Source organism: Pristiophorus japonicus, chromosome 12, assembly GCF_044704955.1.
Source record: "Pristiophorus japonicus isolate sPriJap1 chromosome 12, sPriJap1.hap1, whole genome shotgun sequence".
NCBI lineage: Eukaryota > Metazoa > Chordata > Chondrichthyes > Pristiophoridae > Pristiophorus > Pristiophorus japonicus.
The window spans coordinates 176,077,973-176,098,712 of NC_091988.1; the positions used below are offsets into that span (position 1 = coordinate 176,077,973).

Here is a 20,740-nt window from a genome sequence, read left to right on the forward strand (position 1 = left end):
TTTTTTGTACTGGGCATTGGACATGAGACAATCCTTCGCAAACTGTTGACTGTAGAAACTCTGAATCTAAGTACAGCCATAACGATAGTCCAGGCATTTATGTCCACCAGCGACAACACCAAGCAGATTTCACAGAATAAAGACGTTTTGGCCAGTACTGTGCATAAAGTAATGTCGGTCTCGAGCAGAAATGTACATGTCAGAACGTACACGCCGGTTGCTGCGGCCCGACCTCAAATAACCCAGAGTCCGCCATCAATTGTTGATGCGAGGCAGTTAACACCTTGTTGGCGGTGCAGAAGTGATCATCGGCCCCATCAATGCCGCTTTAAGCACTGTGCGTGCAATGGTTGCAGAACAATGGGACACCACCAACGAATGTGCAGGCGAGCTGCAAACTCTGCAAACCACTACGTTGCAGAGGAAGATCGAACTACAGTGGATCAGGCTGAATTGGAGACTCGTACTGAGGAGGCAGAAGTGTACGGGGTACACACATTCACTACGAAATGTTGCTGGTCTTCCAGAGCAAGGAGATGTCCACGGCCGAGTGTTGCAGACTGGCGCAATCCAAGGTCCAGGAGTACGTGCTGAGGGACGCACTAAAGATTGGTGCAGTTGCTGCAAAGGCACGGTGGAGAAGAGCCACTGTTTAAGGCCCTTCCGCCACGGTAAACCCAGAGGTTGAAATCAGACCCACCTCGGGCTGTACTTGTTAATCTGCTTATATACATAGAGCACCATGTACTGAAAAAACACCTGTGCTGTGCCATGTATAATGAAAATCTCTGCACTGTTCAGTAACTTGTAAAGAAATATGAATGTATCCCCATCTGTTCCGTGTACTGCTTTCATCTGCATAGTGCTACAAGTAACATGATTCGTGATCGGTATTGAAATGTATCCTGGAATGTAATGTAAATTTGTTCTTATCTACTCCATGTAATACCCTTACTTACACAGTACTACATGTAACGTGATTTATGGATTGTACTAAACTGTACCTTGAAATGAAATGCACACTAGTGCATTGTATGGAACCGCTGTCAGCATCCAAACGAATTGTATGGAATTGCTGACCACAAGGTACTGAGCTATTTTCCAGTGTATTGTGAAAATTTTATATGAATAAAGTATATTTTTGAAAAAAAGAAATGTCCACCAATAATGTTGAAAGTTGAACTGAACGGCATTCCAGTATCTATGGAGCTGGACACAGGGGCAAGTCAGTCCATTATGAGTAAAAAGGTCTTCAACAAGCTGTGGGGCAAAAAGGCACACAGGCCCAAGCTCAGCCCCATTCACACCAAACTAAGGACTTACACTGTAAAGTCCTTACTCTACAATATGAAACCACACGAGGCACATTCTGGGGAAAAGGTCACTCTGTGACCTTAACTCTTTATTCACAGGACTCCAACAACGATGACCCTGCGTGGGACCTCCCTTTTTATACCTGATCAGGTGAGGAGTGTTTCCCACAAGTTCACCCCTTGTGGTCAAGGTGTGCATTTAGGTTGAGTGTATACAGTAATACAGTGGTGTTACATTGTGGTTACATACATGACATCACCTTCCCCCCCCCCCCAAAGTCTTATTGGGATCATAGGTTTAGTCTTTCAGGTGGTCTACGCTCCCTCGTGGAGTGCCGCAGTTGGGGCTCTGGTTGTTGGACACTGACGTGAGTTTCTGTCACCTGTGGTAATTCCGGCCTGTCCGGACTGACCGCAGGGAATGTGCATTCCTCTGATTGCTCTTGTTGCTCGTTCACTGGTGGTAGTGTGAACTCCATCTCGTGGTCTTCTTCAGGTTCCTCCGTGTCAATACTGAACCTTTTTTTTACTTGGTCTAGATGCTTATGGCCTATCTGGCCATTGTTGAGTTTTATCACAATGACCCTATTCCCCTCTTTGTCAATTACAGTGCCCTCAAGCCATTTGGGCCCCATGGCATGATTGAGGACGAATACAGGATCATTTATTTCTATACACCTCCCCCTCGAAATACGGTCATGGTACTCATTTTGTGACTTGCGCTTGCCCTCAACTATGTCGGTCAGGACTGGGTGAATGAGGGACAACCGAGTTTTGAGTGTTCGTTTCATTTGTAGCTCTGCGGGCGGGACCCCCATGAGCGAGTGCAGTCGGGATCTAAAGGCCAGCAGGAGACGCGATAGACGGCATTGTAGGGAGGGTCCTTGAATCCTGAGCTACCTTGCTTAATGATTTGGACCACACGTTCCGCCTGGCCATTGGAGGCCGGCTTGAACGGCGCAGTCCTGATGTGGTTGATGCCATTGCCCGACATAAACTCTCGGAATTCATAGCTTGTAACACTTGGGCCATTATCACTAACCAGGATGTCCAGCAAGCCATGGGTTGCAAAGATCGCACGTAGGCTTTCCATGGTGGTGGATGGCATGCATGAATTCAGATGATGCACTCGATCCATTTGGAGTACGCATCTACCACAATAAGGAACATCTTTCCCATGAACGGGTCCGCGTAGGCAACATGAATGCGTGACCATGGCCTGCTGGGCCAGGGCCTCGGGATGAGCGGGGCCTCCCTGGGGACATTACCCAGCTGGCACACGTCGTGCACCTGCGAACACAGTGTTCCAGGTCTGAATCAATTCCAGGTCACCAAACGTGTGACCGGGCAATGGCCTTCATCAGCACAATGCCTGGGTGCTCGCTGTGGAGTTCCCTGATGAATGCCTCTCTGCCCTTCTGGGGCTTAACTACCCGGCTGCCCCATAGTAGGTAGTCGGCTGGGACGGAGAGTTCATCCATCCGTCTGTGAAACGGTCTGACCTCTTCAGGGCATGCTCCGTGTGTGGGCGCCCAATCCCCAGTCAGGACACATTTCTTAATCAGGGATAGGAGGGGATCTCTGTTTGTCCAGATTTTGATCTGGCGGGCTGTGATGGGGGAGCCTGCACTGTCAAAGGCATCGATAGCCATGACCATCTCAGCGCGTTGCTCCGCTGCCCCCTCAGTGGTGGCCAGTGGAAGCCTGCTGAGCACGTCAGCGCAATTTTCAGTGCCGGGCCCGTGCCGGATGGAGTAGTCATAAGCAGCCAGCGTGAGAGCCCATCGCTGTATGCGAGCTGATGCGCTGGCATTGATAGCCTTGCTGTCTGACAACAGGGATGTTAATGGCTTGTGGTCCGTCTCTAATTCAAACTTCCTATCAAAGAGGTACTGATGCATTTTGTTTACACCATAGACACATGGAAGCGCTTCCTTCTTGACCAGCCCATATCCCTGTTCTGCTTGAGAGAGTGACCTAGAGGCATAAGCCACAGGTTGTAGTTGACCCTCAGCATTGCCCTGCTGCAACACTCACCCAACCCCATAGGATGATGTATCACATGTCAGAACCAATTTTTTACAGGGGTCGTACAGGGTCAACAACTTGATTGAACAAAGTAGGTTTTGCACCCGATCAAAAGCCCATTCCTGACATTCCCCCCAAAACCAATCGCAACTGTTACGCAGGAGCATGTGTAACGGCTCCAACAACGTGCTCAAGTTCGGCAGAAAGTTCCCGAAATAGTTCAACAGTCCCAGGAATGAACGCAACTCCGATGTGTTGCAGGGCCTGGGTACTCGTCAAATTGCCTCTGTTTTGGATTCGGTGGGCCGAATCCCATCTGCAGCAACCCTCCTGCCCAGAAACTCAACCTCAGGAGCTAAGAATGCACATTTAGACTTCTTGAGTCGCAGGCCTACCCGGTCCAGTCGGCGTAGCACCTCCTCCAGGTTGTGGAAGTGTTCCTTGGTGTCTCAACCCGTGATGAGGATGTCGTCCTGGAATACGATCATTCCAGGAATGGATTTAAGCAGGCTTTCCATGTTTTGTTGAAAAATCATGGCCGCTGATCGAATGCCAAACGGGCACCTGTTATAAAGGAACATTCCCTTGTGCGTGGTGATGGTGGTCAGTAGTTTAGATTCATCCGCCAGTTCCTGGGTCATATAGGCTGAAGTGAGGTCTGACTTGGTGAACAGCTTGCTGCCTGCCAGCGTGGCGAAGAGGTCCTCCGCTCTCAGGAGCGGGTATTGATCTTGTAGGGACACCCGATTGATGGTGGCCTTGTAGTCGCCACAGATCCTGACAGAGCCATCCGCTTTTAGGACGGGAACAATGGGGCTCACCCAGTCGCTGAATTCAACAGGCGAGATGATGCCCTCTCTCAACAGCCGGTCCAATTCACTCTCGATCTTTTCCCGCATCACATACGGCACCGCTCTGGCTTTGTGGTGAACTGGCCTGGCATCCGGGGTGATGTGTATCACTACTTTAGTGCCTTTGAAAGTCCCGATGCCAGATTGGAATAGTGAATCGAATTGTTGCAGGACTTGTGAGCACGAACTTCGCTCCACAGATGACATTGCGTGAACATCCCCCCATTTCCAGTTCATCTCGGCTAACCAGCTCCTCCCCAACAGTGCGGGACCATTGCCCGGGACAATCCAGAGCGGCAGCCGATTCACTAACCATTGTGTGTGACAGCCAACATTGCACTGCCTAGCACCGGAATGATTTCTTTAGTGTAAGTCCGTAATTGTGTCTCAATACGTGCTAAAGCCACTGGCTTTAAGTGGCCATAGCTTCTCAAATTGCTGAACGCCCATGAGTGACTGGCTGGCCCCAGTGTCCAGCTCCATGCATACTGGGATACCGTTTAATAAAACCTTCATCATCATTGGTGGCGTTTTGGTGTGTCAACAGTGAATATTCGCCACATGGACCCGCTGAACCTCGGCATCCATCGATTTGTCCCAAAAGTCATCCTGCCTTAAAGAACCCTCTTCTGGTCCATCCGCCTCATATATTAATCTGGTTGCAGATTTCCTGCACATTCGAGCTAAGTGGCCACTGAGATTGCAGTTCCTGCAGACAAACTGTTGAAATCTGCAAGAACTAGCTGAGTATTTTCCCCCACACCTCCAGCATGAATTAAAGTTTCCATTGTTGGGAACAAAGGGACTATGGTCAGGCATTCCGCGCTGACTGTCCCTTTGACTGCTCTTAAGTACCCTATTAGTGGGTGTTAATGGCCCCATCCCGGGCCGCGTTGTCCACTGTGATGGCGTGAATGTCCGTTCAGCCTGCCATTGTCTCTGTTGAAGTCCTACTCTGGGGTCTATTGCTGCCTGGGGAGTGTCGGACTGCCCCTGCCTGCCTGTGGTGCTCTGAGTCGCATTGATGGTGTTGACTCCCTGATCCATCACCGCGTTAGAGGCAGAATTGCGCGCGTATATTATTTTCGTCTCTTCCTCCCCCGCCGTGAAAGTTTGAGCTATCAACGCGGCTGCTTCCAAGATCAAATCCTTGGTCTCAATTAATTTGCGGAAAATTCCCGCATGACCGATGCCCTCGATAAAGAAGTCCCTTAGCATCTCCCCCCTGCAGGCGTCTGTGAACTTACAGAGGCTGGCCAAACGCCGGAGGTCCACTATGAAGTCCGGGATGCTCTGTCCTTCACGACGTCGGTGGGTGTAGAATCTTTGTCGGGCCATATGTATGCTACTCGCCGGTTTGAGGTGCTCCCCGATCAATTTGGTAAATTCTTCAAAGGTTTTGTCCATCGGCTTTTCGGGTGTTAATAAGTTCTTCATGAGCGCGTAAGTCTTTGGTCTGCAGCTGGTCAAAAGATGAGCCCTTCGCTTGTTGGCCGCTGCATCCTCCAGCCATTCTTTCGTAACGAAGCTTTGCTGAAACCTCTCGACAAAATCGTCCCAGTCTTCCCCAACACAGTACCGTTCCTCTGCGCTACCGGTGGCCATTCTCGTGGGTCGTGAATTCCCGTTTCTCGTCGCCAATGTAAAGTCCTTACTCTACAGTATGAAACCACACGAGGCACATTCTGGGGACAAGGTCACTCTGTGATCTTAACTGTTTATTCGCAGGTCTCCAAAGACCTTGACCCTGCGTGGGACCTCCCTTTTTATACCTGAGTGATCAGGTAAGGAGTGTCTCCCACAAGTTCACCCCTTGTGGTCAAGGTGTGCATCTAGGTTGAGTGTATACAGTAATACAGTGGTGTTACATTGTGGTTACATACATGACATGCACCAAGGAACTAATCCCTGTAATTGGCAGTGCAGAAGTCAAAGTCTCCTAAGACGGAGCAGTACACGAACTCCCGCTGTGGATTGTACCAGGGGATGGCCCCACGTTGTTTGGCAAAGCTGAATGAAAAAAACATTTATGTAGCAAATTGTTATGGTCTGGAATAATAATTTTCAAAAGGGAATTGGATAAATACTTGAAAAGGGAGAAAATGCTGGGCTATGGGGAAAGAGCAGGGGAGCGGAACTATTTGAATGGATCTCTTTCAAAAAGCTGGCACAGGCACCATGGGCTGAATGGCCTCCTTTTTTGCTGGATCATTCCATGATCCCATGACTTATTTTTCAAACTGCATTTGTACTATAGCTGTAGTGACTCTGAACTAACGTGTAAATGCACCCCCAGTGAGGTTGAGGAAAACTGCAATCACTGGGAGAAAATAAATGGCTTTCTTTAAAGTTACACTCAACTGTAAATGCTCAACCCCCAAAAAAAACCCATAAGCAGCAACCTGGTGCCCAACCCCTCAGCAAAGGTGCAATTCAAAGTGTTGAAACGTCAGTACCCACCCAGCAAGCAGGGAGGGAGGGCCTGACCTCACATCCGATGACGTCACGGATGACACGTGGATTCCAAGATGGCGCAGAGGAGGGTAAGAGGAAAAGTGTCACCCTCTTCCCCCCCCCCCTCCCCCCTCCACTCAACCAACAACCCGTTTGCTCGCTGTCAGTGGGGTCGCGGCCGGGAGGGGTGAGGTGGGCAGGACGCGGGGATGTTGGAGACCGCGCTGTTGCTGTGGAGCGCGTTGCCGCCGCCCGATCCTGTCAGCGAGCGATGGCCTAAGAGACCGGCTCTCGGTTGCCTTTGATCGGGCGGTTGGGCGAGGAAAGGAAGTAGCCGCTGCCGGGACAGAGCTGGGCCTGGCTCTGCCGAATGTATCTGCTCCCTTACAGCAGCCGCTGTAGCCCCCCGCCCGGCAAACCTTCCCTCAGCATATTTGCGACGGGTTACTTTGAACTTTAGGAATGCGATACTAACCCATCCTCGCTCCGTGCTCGCCTATATCTAGAAATCCTTGACCAAAGTGGACTCCGCGGCATCATAACGCTTAGTCGTTGCATTTTACCCAAATAGTTCTGCAAGTACTTTTTGATAAAGATAAGGCACATCAAATGTGTTGACGTTAAATAGTTGGATTGGTATGTTCAACACGGTTGTAAATAAAGAGCTGTTGCAAGTTTATTTAAAAACCAATGTACGTAAGCAAGGGCTGCACATAACATAGTTTGATTTTCCATTGCCGAGGATTTTCAGGGTTTGCTGAGACTGACAGCATTTGCAGGGAGATGTTTGGCGTTGTTTCCCCCACCCACCCCTGCCAAGAGGGTCCCCAGGAATACAGAGAGATTTGCAGGGGGTGCTTCTCAAGAGTGTGTCAGGTTTTTTCCCGGGGGATATGTCCTGGGAATGTTAGAATTTACAGTTTCTCAGGAGTGTGTTAGCATTTGGAGAGGGATCTTGGGGCGTTTATCAACATTTTTAAGGGAGTTCTCCTGAATACTCAAAAGATTTGGTTTGAAAACTACTTTTAAGATAAAGATTTATATGCATTCTACTGTTAAATTAATAAAAATGAAACTCATTGGAATTCAGAAGAATGAGAGGTGATCTTATCGAAACGTATAAGATTATGAAGGGGCTTGACAGGGTGGATGCAGAGAGGATGTTTCCACTGATAGGGGAGACTAGAAGTAGAGTGCATAATCTTAGAATAAGGGGCTGCCCATTTAAAACTGAAATGAGGAGAAATTTCTTTTCTGAGGGTTGTGGATCTGTGGAATTGCTGCCTCAGAGAGCTGTGGAAGCTGGGACATTGAATAAATTTAAGATAGAAATAGACAGTTTCTTAAACGATAAGGGAATAAGGGGTTATGGAGAGCGGGCAGGAAAGTGGACCCGAGTCCATGATCGGATCAGCCATGATTGTATTATATGGCGGAGCAGGCTCGAGGAGCTGTATAGCCTTCTGCTCCTATTTCTTATGTTCTTATGAAACCTACATGGAGCAATTGCATGTCTATAGTCTGGAGGTGTTCAACATCTGGACACTGAACAGTCAGGTAAATCTATATCAGGATAGTAATTCTGAATATATAGTTATTTTTATATGACACTAATGTCCACTTGAGTATGAAGCATTTTTGTGACAGTTTTGGCTATCTTATTCACAGGATTGCTTGCAAATTCAGCAGTATTGTATTTTGTCAAATTATGAAATAATTGAAGGGGCATCTTGCCAGAGACTGAAATATGTATTCCTATTTTGATATTTATGCACATCAAATGTAAGAGTTGCATAAATCTTAATTTTTTTTTGAAGTGTTCAGTGTGCAAGTGAAATCATATATTTGGTTGATCTTTGGTCCTTGGCTTTTGAAAAAATGTGAAGATGCCTTGTTGATTATGGTGATATCTGAAGAATCTGATTTATTTACCTGTTGTTTACTGCATAATCATAAAGTCTAACCATCAGAAAATAAATGCGTATGTGGAAGGCCATTAACTTCCACCCAGAACAACCTTGGAATCCAGTTTTTTAAATGATTCCAACATTTTTGCCTCCATTACTGTAACTGGAAGTCCATTCCATGTGTGTTAAAGAGGTTCTTCACATCAGTCCTAAATTGCAGGAGGATCCTTTTTTAAAAAAAAAAATACTGTTCGAGATGATAGTTGACTTGATTGTTCTGATATTTTCCTCTATTAAACATATTTAAAAGTTGAGTCCTGATAACATGCATGGCAGATCTGCTGATTCCAAAAATGTACCAGTTGAAGTAATATCAGCTGATACTATCAACAGCTGTAGTTTGTTTTAAGCTGTGTACACATTTAATTCAAAAGCAAAATACTGCAGATGCTGGCAATGTGTAATAATAAAAAGAGGAAATGCTCAGCAGGTCAGGCAGCATCTATGGAGAGAGAAACAGAGTTAACGTTTCGGCTCGGATACCCCAAAGCACATTACAGCCAATAAAGTACTTATTGAAGTGCAGTCACTGTTGTAATGTAGGAAATCCGGCATCCAATTTGTGCGCATCAAGCTCCCACAAACAGCAGTGTGATAGTGGCCAGATAATCTGTTTTTAGTGATGTTGATTTAGGGATAAATACTGGCCAGGACACCGGTGATAACTTCCCTGCTCTTCTTTGGAATAGTGCTATGAGATCTTTTACATCCACCTGAGAGAACATCCAAAAGATAGCTCCTCCGACAGTGCAGCACTGCCTCAGTACTGCATTGGAATCTAGATTTTTCTGCTCAAGTCTCTGGAGTGGGACTTGAACCCACAACCTTCTGACTCAGAGGTGAGGGTGCTACCAACTGAGCCACTGGTTGGCACTCAATGGATGGCACCTTACTTATTTTGCCGTTATTTGAAAAACTAAAGTGACGAGCCAAGGTGCATAATTCAGAACACCATTGAGGTTAAAAATAATAATTTCCTACATTGCAACAATGACTACATTTCAAAAAATACTTCATAGGCTGTAATGCGCTTTGGGACGTCCAGTGGTTGTGAAAGGCACGATAAAAATGCAAGTCTTTCGTAAAAGTGGAGACCAGGTTATGCTAAATATGCATTGCCAAGCCTGTAGATCATCGGAGAAAGGAAGGACTGGGTGGAGGCAAAGAAAGCAAGAATGAACTTGTATTTATATATTGGCTTCAACAACTTCAGGATATTGCAAGTGCTTCACAGCCAGTGAATAGTGTGGAGTTGCACAATTTAGGGGTCCTGGAAACTAATCTTGATTCCTACACTCATGTCCTAGAGGGAGTGTTTGCTGGTGCTGTTGGGGAGGGGTTAAACTAATATGACAGGGGAATGGGAACTTATGCAGGGAGACAGAGGGAAGTAGAATGGGGGCAGAAGCAAAAGATAAAAAGAAGAAAAGTAAAAGTGGAGGACAGAGAAACCCAAGACAAAAATCAAAAAGGGCCACATTACAGCAAAATTCTAAAGGCAAGCCTGAAGGTTCTGTGCCACAATGCGAGGAGTATTTGTAATAAGGTGGACGAATTAACTGCGTAGGCAGCAATTAATGAATATGATATAATTGGCATTACGGAGACATGGCTCCAGGGTGACTAAGGCTGGGAGCTCAACATCCAGGGGTATTCAACATTTAGGAAGGATAGACAGAAAGGAAAGGAAGGTGGGGTAGCGTTGCTGGTTAAAGAGGAAATTAATGCAATAGTAAGGAAGGACATCGTTAGCTTGGAGGATGTGGAATCTGTATGGGTAGAGCTGCGGAATACCAAAGGGCAGAAAACGCTAGTGGGAATTGTGTACAGACCACCAAACAGTAGTAGTGAGGTTGGGGACAGCAAACAAGAAATTATGGATGCGTGCAATAAAGGTACAGCAGTTATCATGGGCGACTTTAATCTACATATAAATTGGGCTAACCAAACTGGCAGCAGTACAGTGGAAGAGGATTTCCTGGCGTGTATTAGGGATGGTTTTCTAGACCAATATGTTGAGGAACCAATAAGAGGGCTGGCCATCCTAGACTTGATGTGTAATAAGAAAGGACTAATTAGCAATCTTGTTGTGCGAGGCCCCTTGGGGAAGAATGACCATAATATGGTAGAATTCTTTATTAAGATGGAAAGTGACAGTTAATTCAGAGACTAGGGTCCTGAACTTAAGGAAAGGTAACTTTGATGGTATGAGATGTGAATTGGCTAGAATAGACTGGCGAATGATACTTAAAGGGGTGACGGTGGATAGGCAATGGCAAAACATTTAAAGATCACATGGATGAACTTCAACAATTGTACATCCCTGTCTGGAGTAAAAATAAAACTGGGAAGGTGGCTCAACTGTGGCTAACAAGGGACATTAAGAATAGTGTTAAATCCAAGGAAGAGGCATATAAATTGGTCAGAAAAAGCAGCAAACCTGAGGACTGGGAGAAATTTAGAATTCAGCAGAGGAGGACAAAGGGTTTAATTAGGAGGGGGAAAATAAGAGTATGAGAGGAAGCTTGCTGGGAACATAAAAACTGACTGCAAAAGCTTCTAGAGGTTTGTGAAGAGAAAAAGATTAGTGTTAGTGAAGATAAACGTAGGTCCCTTGCAGTCAGAATCAGGTGAATTTATAATGGAGAATAAAGAAATGGCACACCAGTTGAACAAATACTTTGGTTCTGTCTTCACGAAGGAAGACTTAAATAACCTTCCAGAAATACTAAGGGACCGAGGGTCTAGTGAGAAGGAGGAACTGAAGGATATCCTTATTAGTCGGGAAATTGTGCTCGGGGAAATTGATGGGATTGAAGGCCGATAAATCCCCAGGGCCTGATAGTCTGCATCCCAGAATACATAAGGAAATGACCCTAGAAATAGTGGATAATTTTCCAACAGTCTATCGACTCTGGATCAGTTCTTATGAACTGGAGGGTAGCTAATGTAACACCACTTTTTTAAAAAGGCGGGAGAGAGAAAACGGGTAATTTTAGACCGGTTAGCCCGACATCAGTAGGGGGGGAAATGTTGGAATCAATTCTTAAAGATGAAATAGCAGCGCTTTTGGAAAGCAGTAACAGGATCGGTCCAAGTCAGCATAGATTTATGAAAGGGAAATCATGCTTGACAAATCTTCTAGAATTTTTTTGGATATAATTAGTAGAGTGGACAAGGGAGAACCAGTGGATGTGGTGTATTTGGACTTTCAAAAAGCTTTTGACAAGGTCCCACACAAGATCGGTGTGCAAAATTAAAGCACATGGTATTGGGGGTAATGTACTGACGTGGATAGAGAACTGGTTGGCAGACAGGAAGCGGAGAGTCGGGATAAACGGGTCCTTTTCAGAATGGTAGGCAGTGACTAGTGGGGTGCCGCTATTTACAATATACATCAATGATTTAGATGAAGGAATTGAGTGTAGTATCTCCAAGTGTGCAGATGACACTAAGCTGGGTGCGGTGTGAGCTGTGAGGAGGATGCTAAGAGGCTGCAGGGTGACTTGGACAGGTTAGGTGAGTGGCAAAAACACAAAGGCAGAATATTATCTGAATGGTGGCAGATTAGGAAAAGGGGAGGTGCAACGAGACCTGGGTGTCATGGTACATCAGTCATTGAAAGTTGGCATGCAGGTACAGCAAGCGGTAAAGAAGGCAAATAGCATGTTGGCCTTCACAGCTAGGGGATTTGAGTATAGGAGCAGGGAGTCTTACTGCAGTTGTACAGGGCCTTGGTGAGGCCTCACCTGGAATATTGTGTTCAGTTTTGGTCTCCTAATCTGAGGAAGGATGTTCTTGCTATTGAGGGAGTGCAGCGAAGGTTTACCAGACTGATTCTCGGGATGGCAGGACTGACATATGAGGAGAGACTGGGCCTGTATTCACTGGAGTTTAGAAGGATGAGAGGGGATCTCATAGAAACATATAACATTCTGACGGGACTGTACAGGTTAGATGTAGGAAGAATGTTCCCGATGTTGGGGAAGTCCAGAACCAGGGGACACAGTCTAAGGGATAAGCCATTTAGGACCGAGATGAGGAGAAACTTCTTCACTCAGAGTTGTTAACCTGTGGAATGCTCTACTGCAGATGCCAGTTTGTTGGATATATTCAAGAGGGAGTTAGATATGGCCCTTACGGCTAAAGGGATCAAGGGGTACTGAGGTGAATGCTCAGCCATGATCTTATTGAATGGTGGTGCAGGCTCAAAGGGCCAAATGGCCTACTCCTGCACCTATTTTCTATGTTTCTAGGGGAAAAGTTAGGAGAAATAAGAGGAAAATTGAGCAATATTTAGGTTGATAAAAAATATACAATGGTTGTAACCGTGAGAACGCTTACACTTGGGCAGATCTAGCGAGAGAATGTACTAAATAGCTGCAATTATATAAAAAATGGTTATTGTACTGCAGATGTGTAATAAAATAAGCAGAAAGTGTAATACAACCATAATTTTAGTGCTGCTTGTAATGCGGACAAGTATAAGTTATTACTTTGCTACATCACTGGAATCTGGAGCCATACACATTAGGATTAGAGTTGAGATTACCCAAATGCTTGAGAGTATGAAGGAAGATTTGTCCCACCAAATTAGGCTAGATTCAAACGCACGGCACAGAGGTGAAAGAACAGTATGTTCTTCTTAGGCAGTCCACTGGAGTTGAGGATGACTTGCTTCCACACTAAGATTTATGAGTTCTACGGTGACTAATGAGTTCTACGCAGGGTCTACAGACTCTGCCATAAGTGGGGCAGGTGATGGTTGAAGGGATGGGTGGGTGGGGTACTTGGTTTGTTGTACACTGCTTCCGCTGTTTGTACTTGGTTTCCGCATGCTCCTGGCGAAGAGACTCGAAGTGTTCGGGGCCTTCTCGAATGCTTCTCCTCCACTTTGAGTGGTCTTGGGCCAGGGATTCCCAATAGTCTGTATGGATGTCACTGTTTTTCAAGGAGGCTTTGAGGGTGTCCTAGAAGCGTTTTCTCTGCCCTCCTGGGACATGCTTGCCGTGACGGAGCTCGGAGTAGAGTGCTTGTATCAGGCATGCGGACTATGTGGCCCGGCCATCGGAGCTGATTGAGCATAATTAATGCCTCGATGTTGGCCTGAGAGAGAACACTGACTTGGTACACATATCCTGCCAATGGATTTGCAGGATTTTGCGGAGGCAGTGTTGGTGATACTTCTCCGATGCTTTGAGGTGCCTACTGTACGTTGTCCATGTCTCTGAAGCATATAGGAGGGCGGGTATCACCTCTGCTCTGTAGACCATGAGCTTGGTGCTGAGTTTGAGGTCTACTGCCTATACCCTATCCCACATGTAGTGGCCTAGAATTTATAGAGAACATTGTGCTTATGATTTATGTGACAAGGTAGAAACATTTGCCTGGTTTGCAGACTAATTCTTTTGTGAAAGGAAATAATTTAAAACAATACTGTTCAAAACCTGCCTTTTTTGAATGTAGTATAAACCCTCAAATTCAGGAATACTGGAACAGAAAAAATGATTGTGTTTGGACTTTAATAATAGAAAGCTCGATTAAACAAAGGCCATTCTGCCCATCCCTGTTATTTTAGGTCTATGTTCAGCACCCACATTGTTTTCTTCTATCTTGTTGCCTACCTATTTTGGTTTTCTCCATTTTGAATCAAGATTATATGTTTACCTGCATATTTTAAATATATTTTCTCTGGTCAGGCTATTCAGCCCAACTGGTCTATACCAATGTTTATACTCCACACAAGCCTCCGCCTACTCTAATTACCTCTTCTCAAACTACCCTGCATCCCTTCATTCCCTTCACCCTCGTGGATGCATCAAACCTCCAACAACAATAACAACTTCTATTTATATAGTGCCTTTAACGTCGTTAAAAGTTCCAAGGTGCTTTACAGGAGTGTTATAAAACAAAATTTGATACCGAGCGACATAAGGAGATATTAGGGCAGATGAGGTCAAAGAGGTAGGTTTTAAAGAGCGTCTTAAGGAGGATAGAGAGGCAGAGGTTTAGGGAGGGGATTCGAGAGCTTAGGGCCTTGGCAGCTAAAGGCGCGGCCACCAATGGTTGAACTATTAAAATCGAGGATGCTCGAGGCCAAATTTGGAGGAGCGCAGATAGCTCGGAGAGTTGTGGGACTAGAGGAGATTATAGAGATAGCGAGCTCATAGAGGGATTTGAAAACCAGGATGAGAATTTTGAAATTGAGGCATTGCTTAACCGAGAGCCAATATAGATCAACAAGCCATCGGTTGATGGACGAACAGGACTTGGTGCGAGTTTGGGCATGGGCAGCTGAATTTCAGATGACAAGTTTACATAGGGTAGAATGTGGGAGGCCCGCCAGGAATGTGTTGGAATAGTTAAGTCTAGAGGTAACGAAAGCCATGTGGTAGCGAGTTCCACGTTTTGTGTAAATAAATTATTTATTTTATCTGTAAGTTGCTATTTTATATTTCTGCCCTCTTGTTCTGGGCTCACCCACAAGTAGAAACTGTGAGCCCAAGTTTCCACAGAAGTTGTTCCTATTTTTTTGGAGCAACTAGCTTTTTTTTGGAGTATCCTAAAAATCGCAATTCTCCACATTTAGTTTGCTCCAGTTTCAGTGAGTTAGTTCAGTTTCTTTTTAGTTTTTTTTTCAAAAGGGGGCGTTACCAGCCACTTGCACCTGTTTTGGCCATTAAGCAAGTTTAGACAGCAAAAAGTTACTCCAAACTAAGTACTGTGTCCACTTTTGTACGCTCAGGAAAAACTTTGCGGACACTTTAGAAATCAGGCACAGGTAGCTAGATGTGGGGGGTAGGGGGGCGGGAAGTTAGAGGATTTTCCAAAGCATTAAACACTTCACTTTTAACAATAAAGAACCATCATCAATATGACAGTGTTATGATAGGAATGCTAATTTTTTTTTTTAAAGTCCCAAGCACAAATAACCTTCCAGAAATACTAAAGGTTCGAGGGTGTAGCGAAAAGGAGGAACTGAAGGAAATCCTTTTTAATCAGGAAATTGTGTTAGGGAAATTGATGGGCTTGAAGGCCGATAAATCCCCAGGGCCTGATAGGCTGCAACCCAGAGTATTTAAGGAAGTGGCCCTAGAAATAATGGATGCATTGGTGATCATTTTCTAACATTCTATTGAATCTGGATCAGTTCGTATGGATTGGAGGGTAGCTAATGTAACACCACTTTTTAAAAAAGGAGGGAGAGAGAAAATTATAGACCGGTTAGCCTGACAATGTTGGAATCAATTATTAAAGATGAAATCGCGCATTTGGAAAGCAGTGACAGGATCGGTCCAAGTCAGCCTGGATTTATGAAAGGGAAATCATGCTTGACAAATCTTCTAGAATTTTTTGAGGATGTAACTAGTAGAGTGGACAAGGAAGAACCAGTGGATGTGGTGTATTTGGACTTTCAAAAGGCTTTTGACAAGGTCCCACACAAGAGATTAGTGTGCAAAAATAAAGCACATGGTATTGGGGGTAATGTATTGACGTGGATAGAGAACTGGTTGGCAGACAGGAAGCAGAGAGTGGGAATAAACGGGTCCTTTTCAGAATGGCAGGCAGTGACCAGTGCTGGGACCCCAGCTATTTACAATATACATCAATGATTTAGATGAAGGAATTGAATGTACTATCTCCAAGTTTGCAGATGACACTAAACTGGGTGGCGGCGTGAGCTGTGAGGAGGATACTAAGAGGCTGCAGGGTGACTTGGACAGGTTAGGTGAATGGGCAAATGCATGGCAGATGCAGTATAATGTGGATAAATATGAGGTTATCCACTTTTGTGGCAAAAACAGGAAGACAGAATATTATCTGAATGGTGACATTAGGAAAAGGTGAGGTGCAACGAGACCTGGGTGTCATGGTACATCAGTCATTGAAGTTTGGCATGCAGGTACAGCAGGCGGTGAAGAAGGCAAATGGCATGTTGGCCTTCATAGCTAGAGGATTTGAGTATAGGAGCAGGGAGGTCTTACTGCAGTTGTATAGATGAGGAGAGACTGGATCAACTGGGCTTGTATCCACTGGAGTTTAGAAGAATGAGAGGGGATCTCATAGAAACATATAAAATTCTGACAGGATTGGACAGGTTAGAGGCAGGAAGAATGTTCCCGTTGCTGGGGAGTTCCAGAACTAGGGGTCACAATCTAAGAATAAGAGGTAAGCCATTTAGGACTGAGATGAGGAGAAACTTCTTCACTCAGAGAGTGGTTAACCTGTGGAATTCTCTACCGCAGAAAATTGTTGAGGCCAGTTCGTTAGATATATTCAAAAGGGAGTTAGATATGGCCCTTACGGCCAACGGGATCAAGGGGTATGAAGAGAAAGCAGGAAAGGGGTGCTGAGGTTGAATGATCAGCCATGATCTTATTGAATGGCGGTGTAGGCTCGAAGGGCCGAATGGCCTGCTCCTGCACCTAATTTCTATGTTTCTGAGAGAATCTGGAGAGTAGGTGCTATCAGTCTGATTAAACGGAGTATATTTTTAGTACTGGAAAATCTTTGAAGACCCCCCCCCCACCAGATCAAAACTCTCTTTTTCTTTTGCCCCCCCCCCCCCATCCCAATCAAACTCTTCTCTTTTACCCCCACCAACCTGTCTCTTGTAGCCCTCAGCGCAGGAAGGCAGTGGCCGGCCTGCAAGGCAGACCACTCGCCCCGGGATAGGGACGGTGTGCTTTGGGCCCCTCCCACACAGCCTGCAGAGATTCGGGCTGCCAGGAGCTACTACACATGCACACGCATGTGCAGAGGTCCGGGACCTGGCTCCGCCCCCCACCCTTTGTGCTGCGCTGCGCCGAGCCCGAAGACATCCCGAGAAGCGTGGGGAATTACAAGATAAGTTTACGGCGCCCTTTTTATTCTGGAAAGTCGGGGCACCTCATGGTGGTGCGCCGTTCTAAGGGTCGGTAGAAACTTGGGCCCAGTATCTCTACATCTACCTGATCAAAACCCCTTCATAATTTTAACAATCTCTACCAGGTCTCCTCTTAGTCTTCTCTTTTCCAGAGAAAGGAGTTGCAACCTGCTCAGTCTTTTCTTGTAGTTGTATCCTCTCAATTCTGGTAACATCCTTGTAGATCTGTTCTGCGTTTTCTCCAGTGCATCAATATCCTTTTTGTAGTACGGAGACCAGAACTGCAAACAGTACTCCCAAGTGTGGTCTAACTAAGATTCTGTATAAATTTAACATTACCTCCTTGCATTTCTATTCTATTCCTCTAGAAATAAACCACAGTATTTTGTTTACACCCTTTATGGACTTGATCAACTTGCATTGCTACCTGTATTCCCAGATCTCTGCTTCTCTATCCCAAGTCGTCCTTAGCTTCCAGGGAATAAGTGACCTTATTTCCTATGAAAATGAACCAATTTATACTCTGCTGTATTTAATATACTTTGCCATTTATCTCCCCACTCTGCAAGCCTGTTTATGCCTTCATGTATTTTGGGGTAGCCCTCCACATTATTAACTATACACCCCCAATTTAGTATCATCAGGTCTATCCAAAAAGTAACCAGCCGAGTGTGATGTAGTTGATAGTTGCCTTTCAGGCTAGGGTTTATTTAGCTTATAATAATGTCTTCTCTACTTTTATCTATTGATTGCCATTTGCGATTTTAATACCCTGTCCGCCTCTCTTCTAGTACTGCACATGCATCTTACAGCATTGTAGTTCATTGGCTTATTACCGAGTGTATGAATTTTGTGCCCTTGTGTCCTTTTCAATAGCTAGCTTTTTACAATTATGATGATGAAAGCTGTGTATGGTACTCCAAGGTATGGTTTCGCCAGTGCTCGCTCTATGGTTCTACTTGTACACCCAAAGAAAATGTTTATCATTGAAATTGCTGCTGGATAATGAGAGCGTTTCATCATGTGGTCAAATTGCGTATTTAAATATCTTTCTTGCTGCAGTTTAAAAAAAAATAATTTCCTTTGCAATTGTATTTGCTGTCTTCAGAATAGATTGTGTTATGCTTCTCATTGTTGACCGCCACTCGCCCAGTTATTAACATAGATCTCTTTGTAGTGATGTCTAGTTATGTGGGAAAGGAGAATGCTAATATTCAAAGTTGCGTACTCTACTTGCAGTATCTTTATCAGGATTATATGAAAGATTGGTCGAAGCTATCTATTTTAAAATACCATTATGACTAACTGTTTTATTATTTAATCAATTAAGATATTCCACATCTGCTTTCATTTTTGATCCTATGTGGTTGCACTTTAGCTGGGAATTGAGTGATCTGGTTAATTTTTTTTTGAAAGTCAAGCAAGAAATAAATCATATTACTCATTTAACTCGGAGTCCCTGGCCAAAGACCGACCTAAGTGGAGGAAGTACATCCGGGAGGGTGCTGAGCACTTCGAGTCTCATCGCCGACTGTATGCAGAAATCAAGCGCAGGTAGCGGAAAGAGCGTGCGGCAAACCTGTCCCACCCACCCCTTCCCTCAACGACTATCTGTCCCATCTATGACAGAGTCTGTGGATTTCGTATTGGACTGTTCAGCCACCTAAGGACTCATATTTTTAGAGTGGAAGCAAGTCTTCCTCGATCCTGAGGGACTGCCTATGATATGATTGGGTCCTCACAAAAATCCATGAGCTGCCTTTCAAGACTGCATATTGGCTTAGATTTTGATCGATAGCTTGAAGTGCTCCCTTCCCCACAGAGAAGAGAAATATTTAATGGGAGTGGAAGATGCAGTTTGAATGGGATACTGAAGTTGCATGTTCAGCCATGAACTCATTGAATGGCGGTGCAGGCTCGAAGGGCCGAATGGCCTACTCCTGCACCTATTTTCTATGTTTCTATGAATCCGAACTGCAAAAGCTCATAAACACTTCTCTTTTGCTTTGTTGTAATTTTTTTTAAATTTCAACTTTTTGGACTGAAAAATAGCCCGTAGAGATCTGTACTCATTGATGATCTGGCTAGCAAACTGCTGTTCAGGTGAAGTATGGAGCAGTTTTCCTTTGGTTGGCTCATCTCCTCCTATTATCAGTAATCACTGTTCTTGGATGTTGATTCAATGCCCAGCACAATTTAAAAAAAAGTTTAGTAGTTATACCAAACTTTTCAATGTGTAAATTGAGATAAATTGAGTTTGGCAAAGGATTGTGCTATGATATAATCTTGATTTAAATCCACTTTTTGAGCTCTCAGTGGTTGGCCGTTTTGTGCGAATGGTGGAATGGAGAGAAATAGAATCCCAGGTCTGTTATTGCTTGTACACGAAATGAAGTGAACTGATTGCACGTGACTCAGAGAATGAAAATGTAAAGCGATAAATTGAGTCTTAAACTTTATGGTAAATCATTGAAACAGTCTTGTCGAGCTCAAACAATGATCTTTCAGCACAGTTTTACCTATCATTAAGCACTGTTTTTACTCAATTGGAATTAGCAGGTGTTGTAAAAAGTTGTAAGTACTGTATACCCCACTGTTAATTCAACATAGCCTTTGCCCTGAAATTTGAATTAGGCAACTTTGAATTAACAGTGGGGTATACTTCGAAACAGTGATAAATGGGAAAGGGGAGTGTAATAAGCTTTTAATGTAATCTCTGTTCATTTACATCTGAGTTTGTCATTGATATCCAAAACCCCTCGAGTAAATCAACCGTATCACTCGCTTTTTGTATAGGTGATACATGCTTTTCATAAAATAGATATCCTCTGAATTTAATCCAGAGCTTTTTTGGTGTTTTGTACACCTAACTTGCTTTTTAAGGAAGGAATCTACAACTGTAGTTTATGCAGTTTATTTTGTGTTTATTGAGAATTCAGTTAATTGTTTTGTATGCATTTCTGTACCCAAGTGAGTGATGTTGGGTAGTGGACATTCTTTCAGTCACTTAATACCAATACTTTCCGATTAGGTATGGTATAGTTAGATAGTAAATATCCCTCTACTTTGTCCCAATAATGTGCCTTAGCTCCAAACTCCGAGCACCCCATCAGTTTTAATTTCCCATAACTACCAATTTAGTGTCTGTTAGAAGCAGTTCTGCACTGTTGGGCTGGTGCTCACTGGGAACTGGGTTAAGACTGTTGAGACATATTTTATGTTGGACCCTACAACCAACAGACAAAAAAAAACGTCATTGCA

At 44.6% G+C, this 20,740-nt stretch overlaps 1 protein-coding gene across 4 annotated transcripts in view; it reads left to right on the plus strand.

Moving 5' to 3' along the window:
- Window positions 1-20,740, plus strand: part of tm9sf4 (transmembrane 9 superfamily protein member 4) — a 96,046-nt gene that overhangs the window by 37,129 nt on the left and 38,177 nt on the right. For 2 of the 4 annotated variants that reach the window (XM_070896185.1, XM_070896186.1), the window contains exon 1: window positions 8,129-8,203. The exons of 1 other annotated variant lie outside the window; for it this stretch is intronic. In XM_070896185.1, coding sequence (XP_070752286.1) covers window positions 8,144-8,203 — 60 coding nt within the window. In that variant the 5' untranslated portion in view covers window positions 8,129-8,143. Of the gene's footprint in view, window positions 1-6,694; window positions 6,736-8,128; window positions 8,204-20,740 lie in introns of those variants that run through there. One more of the 4 variants, XM_070896188.1, reaches the window with a different exon arrangement.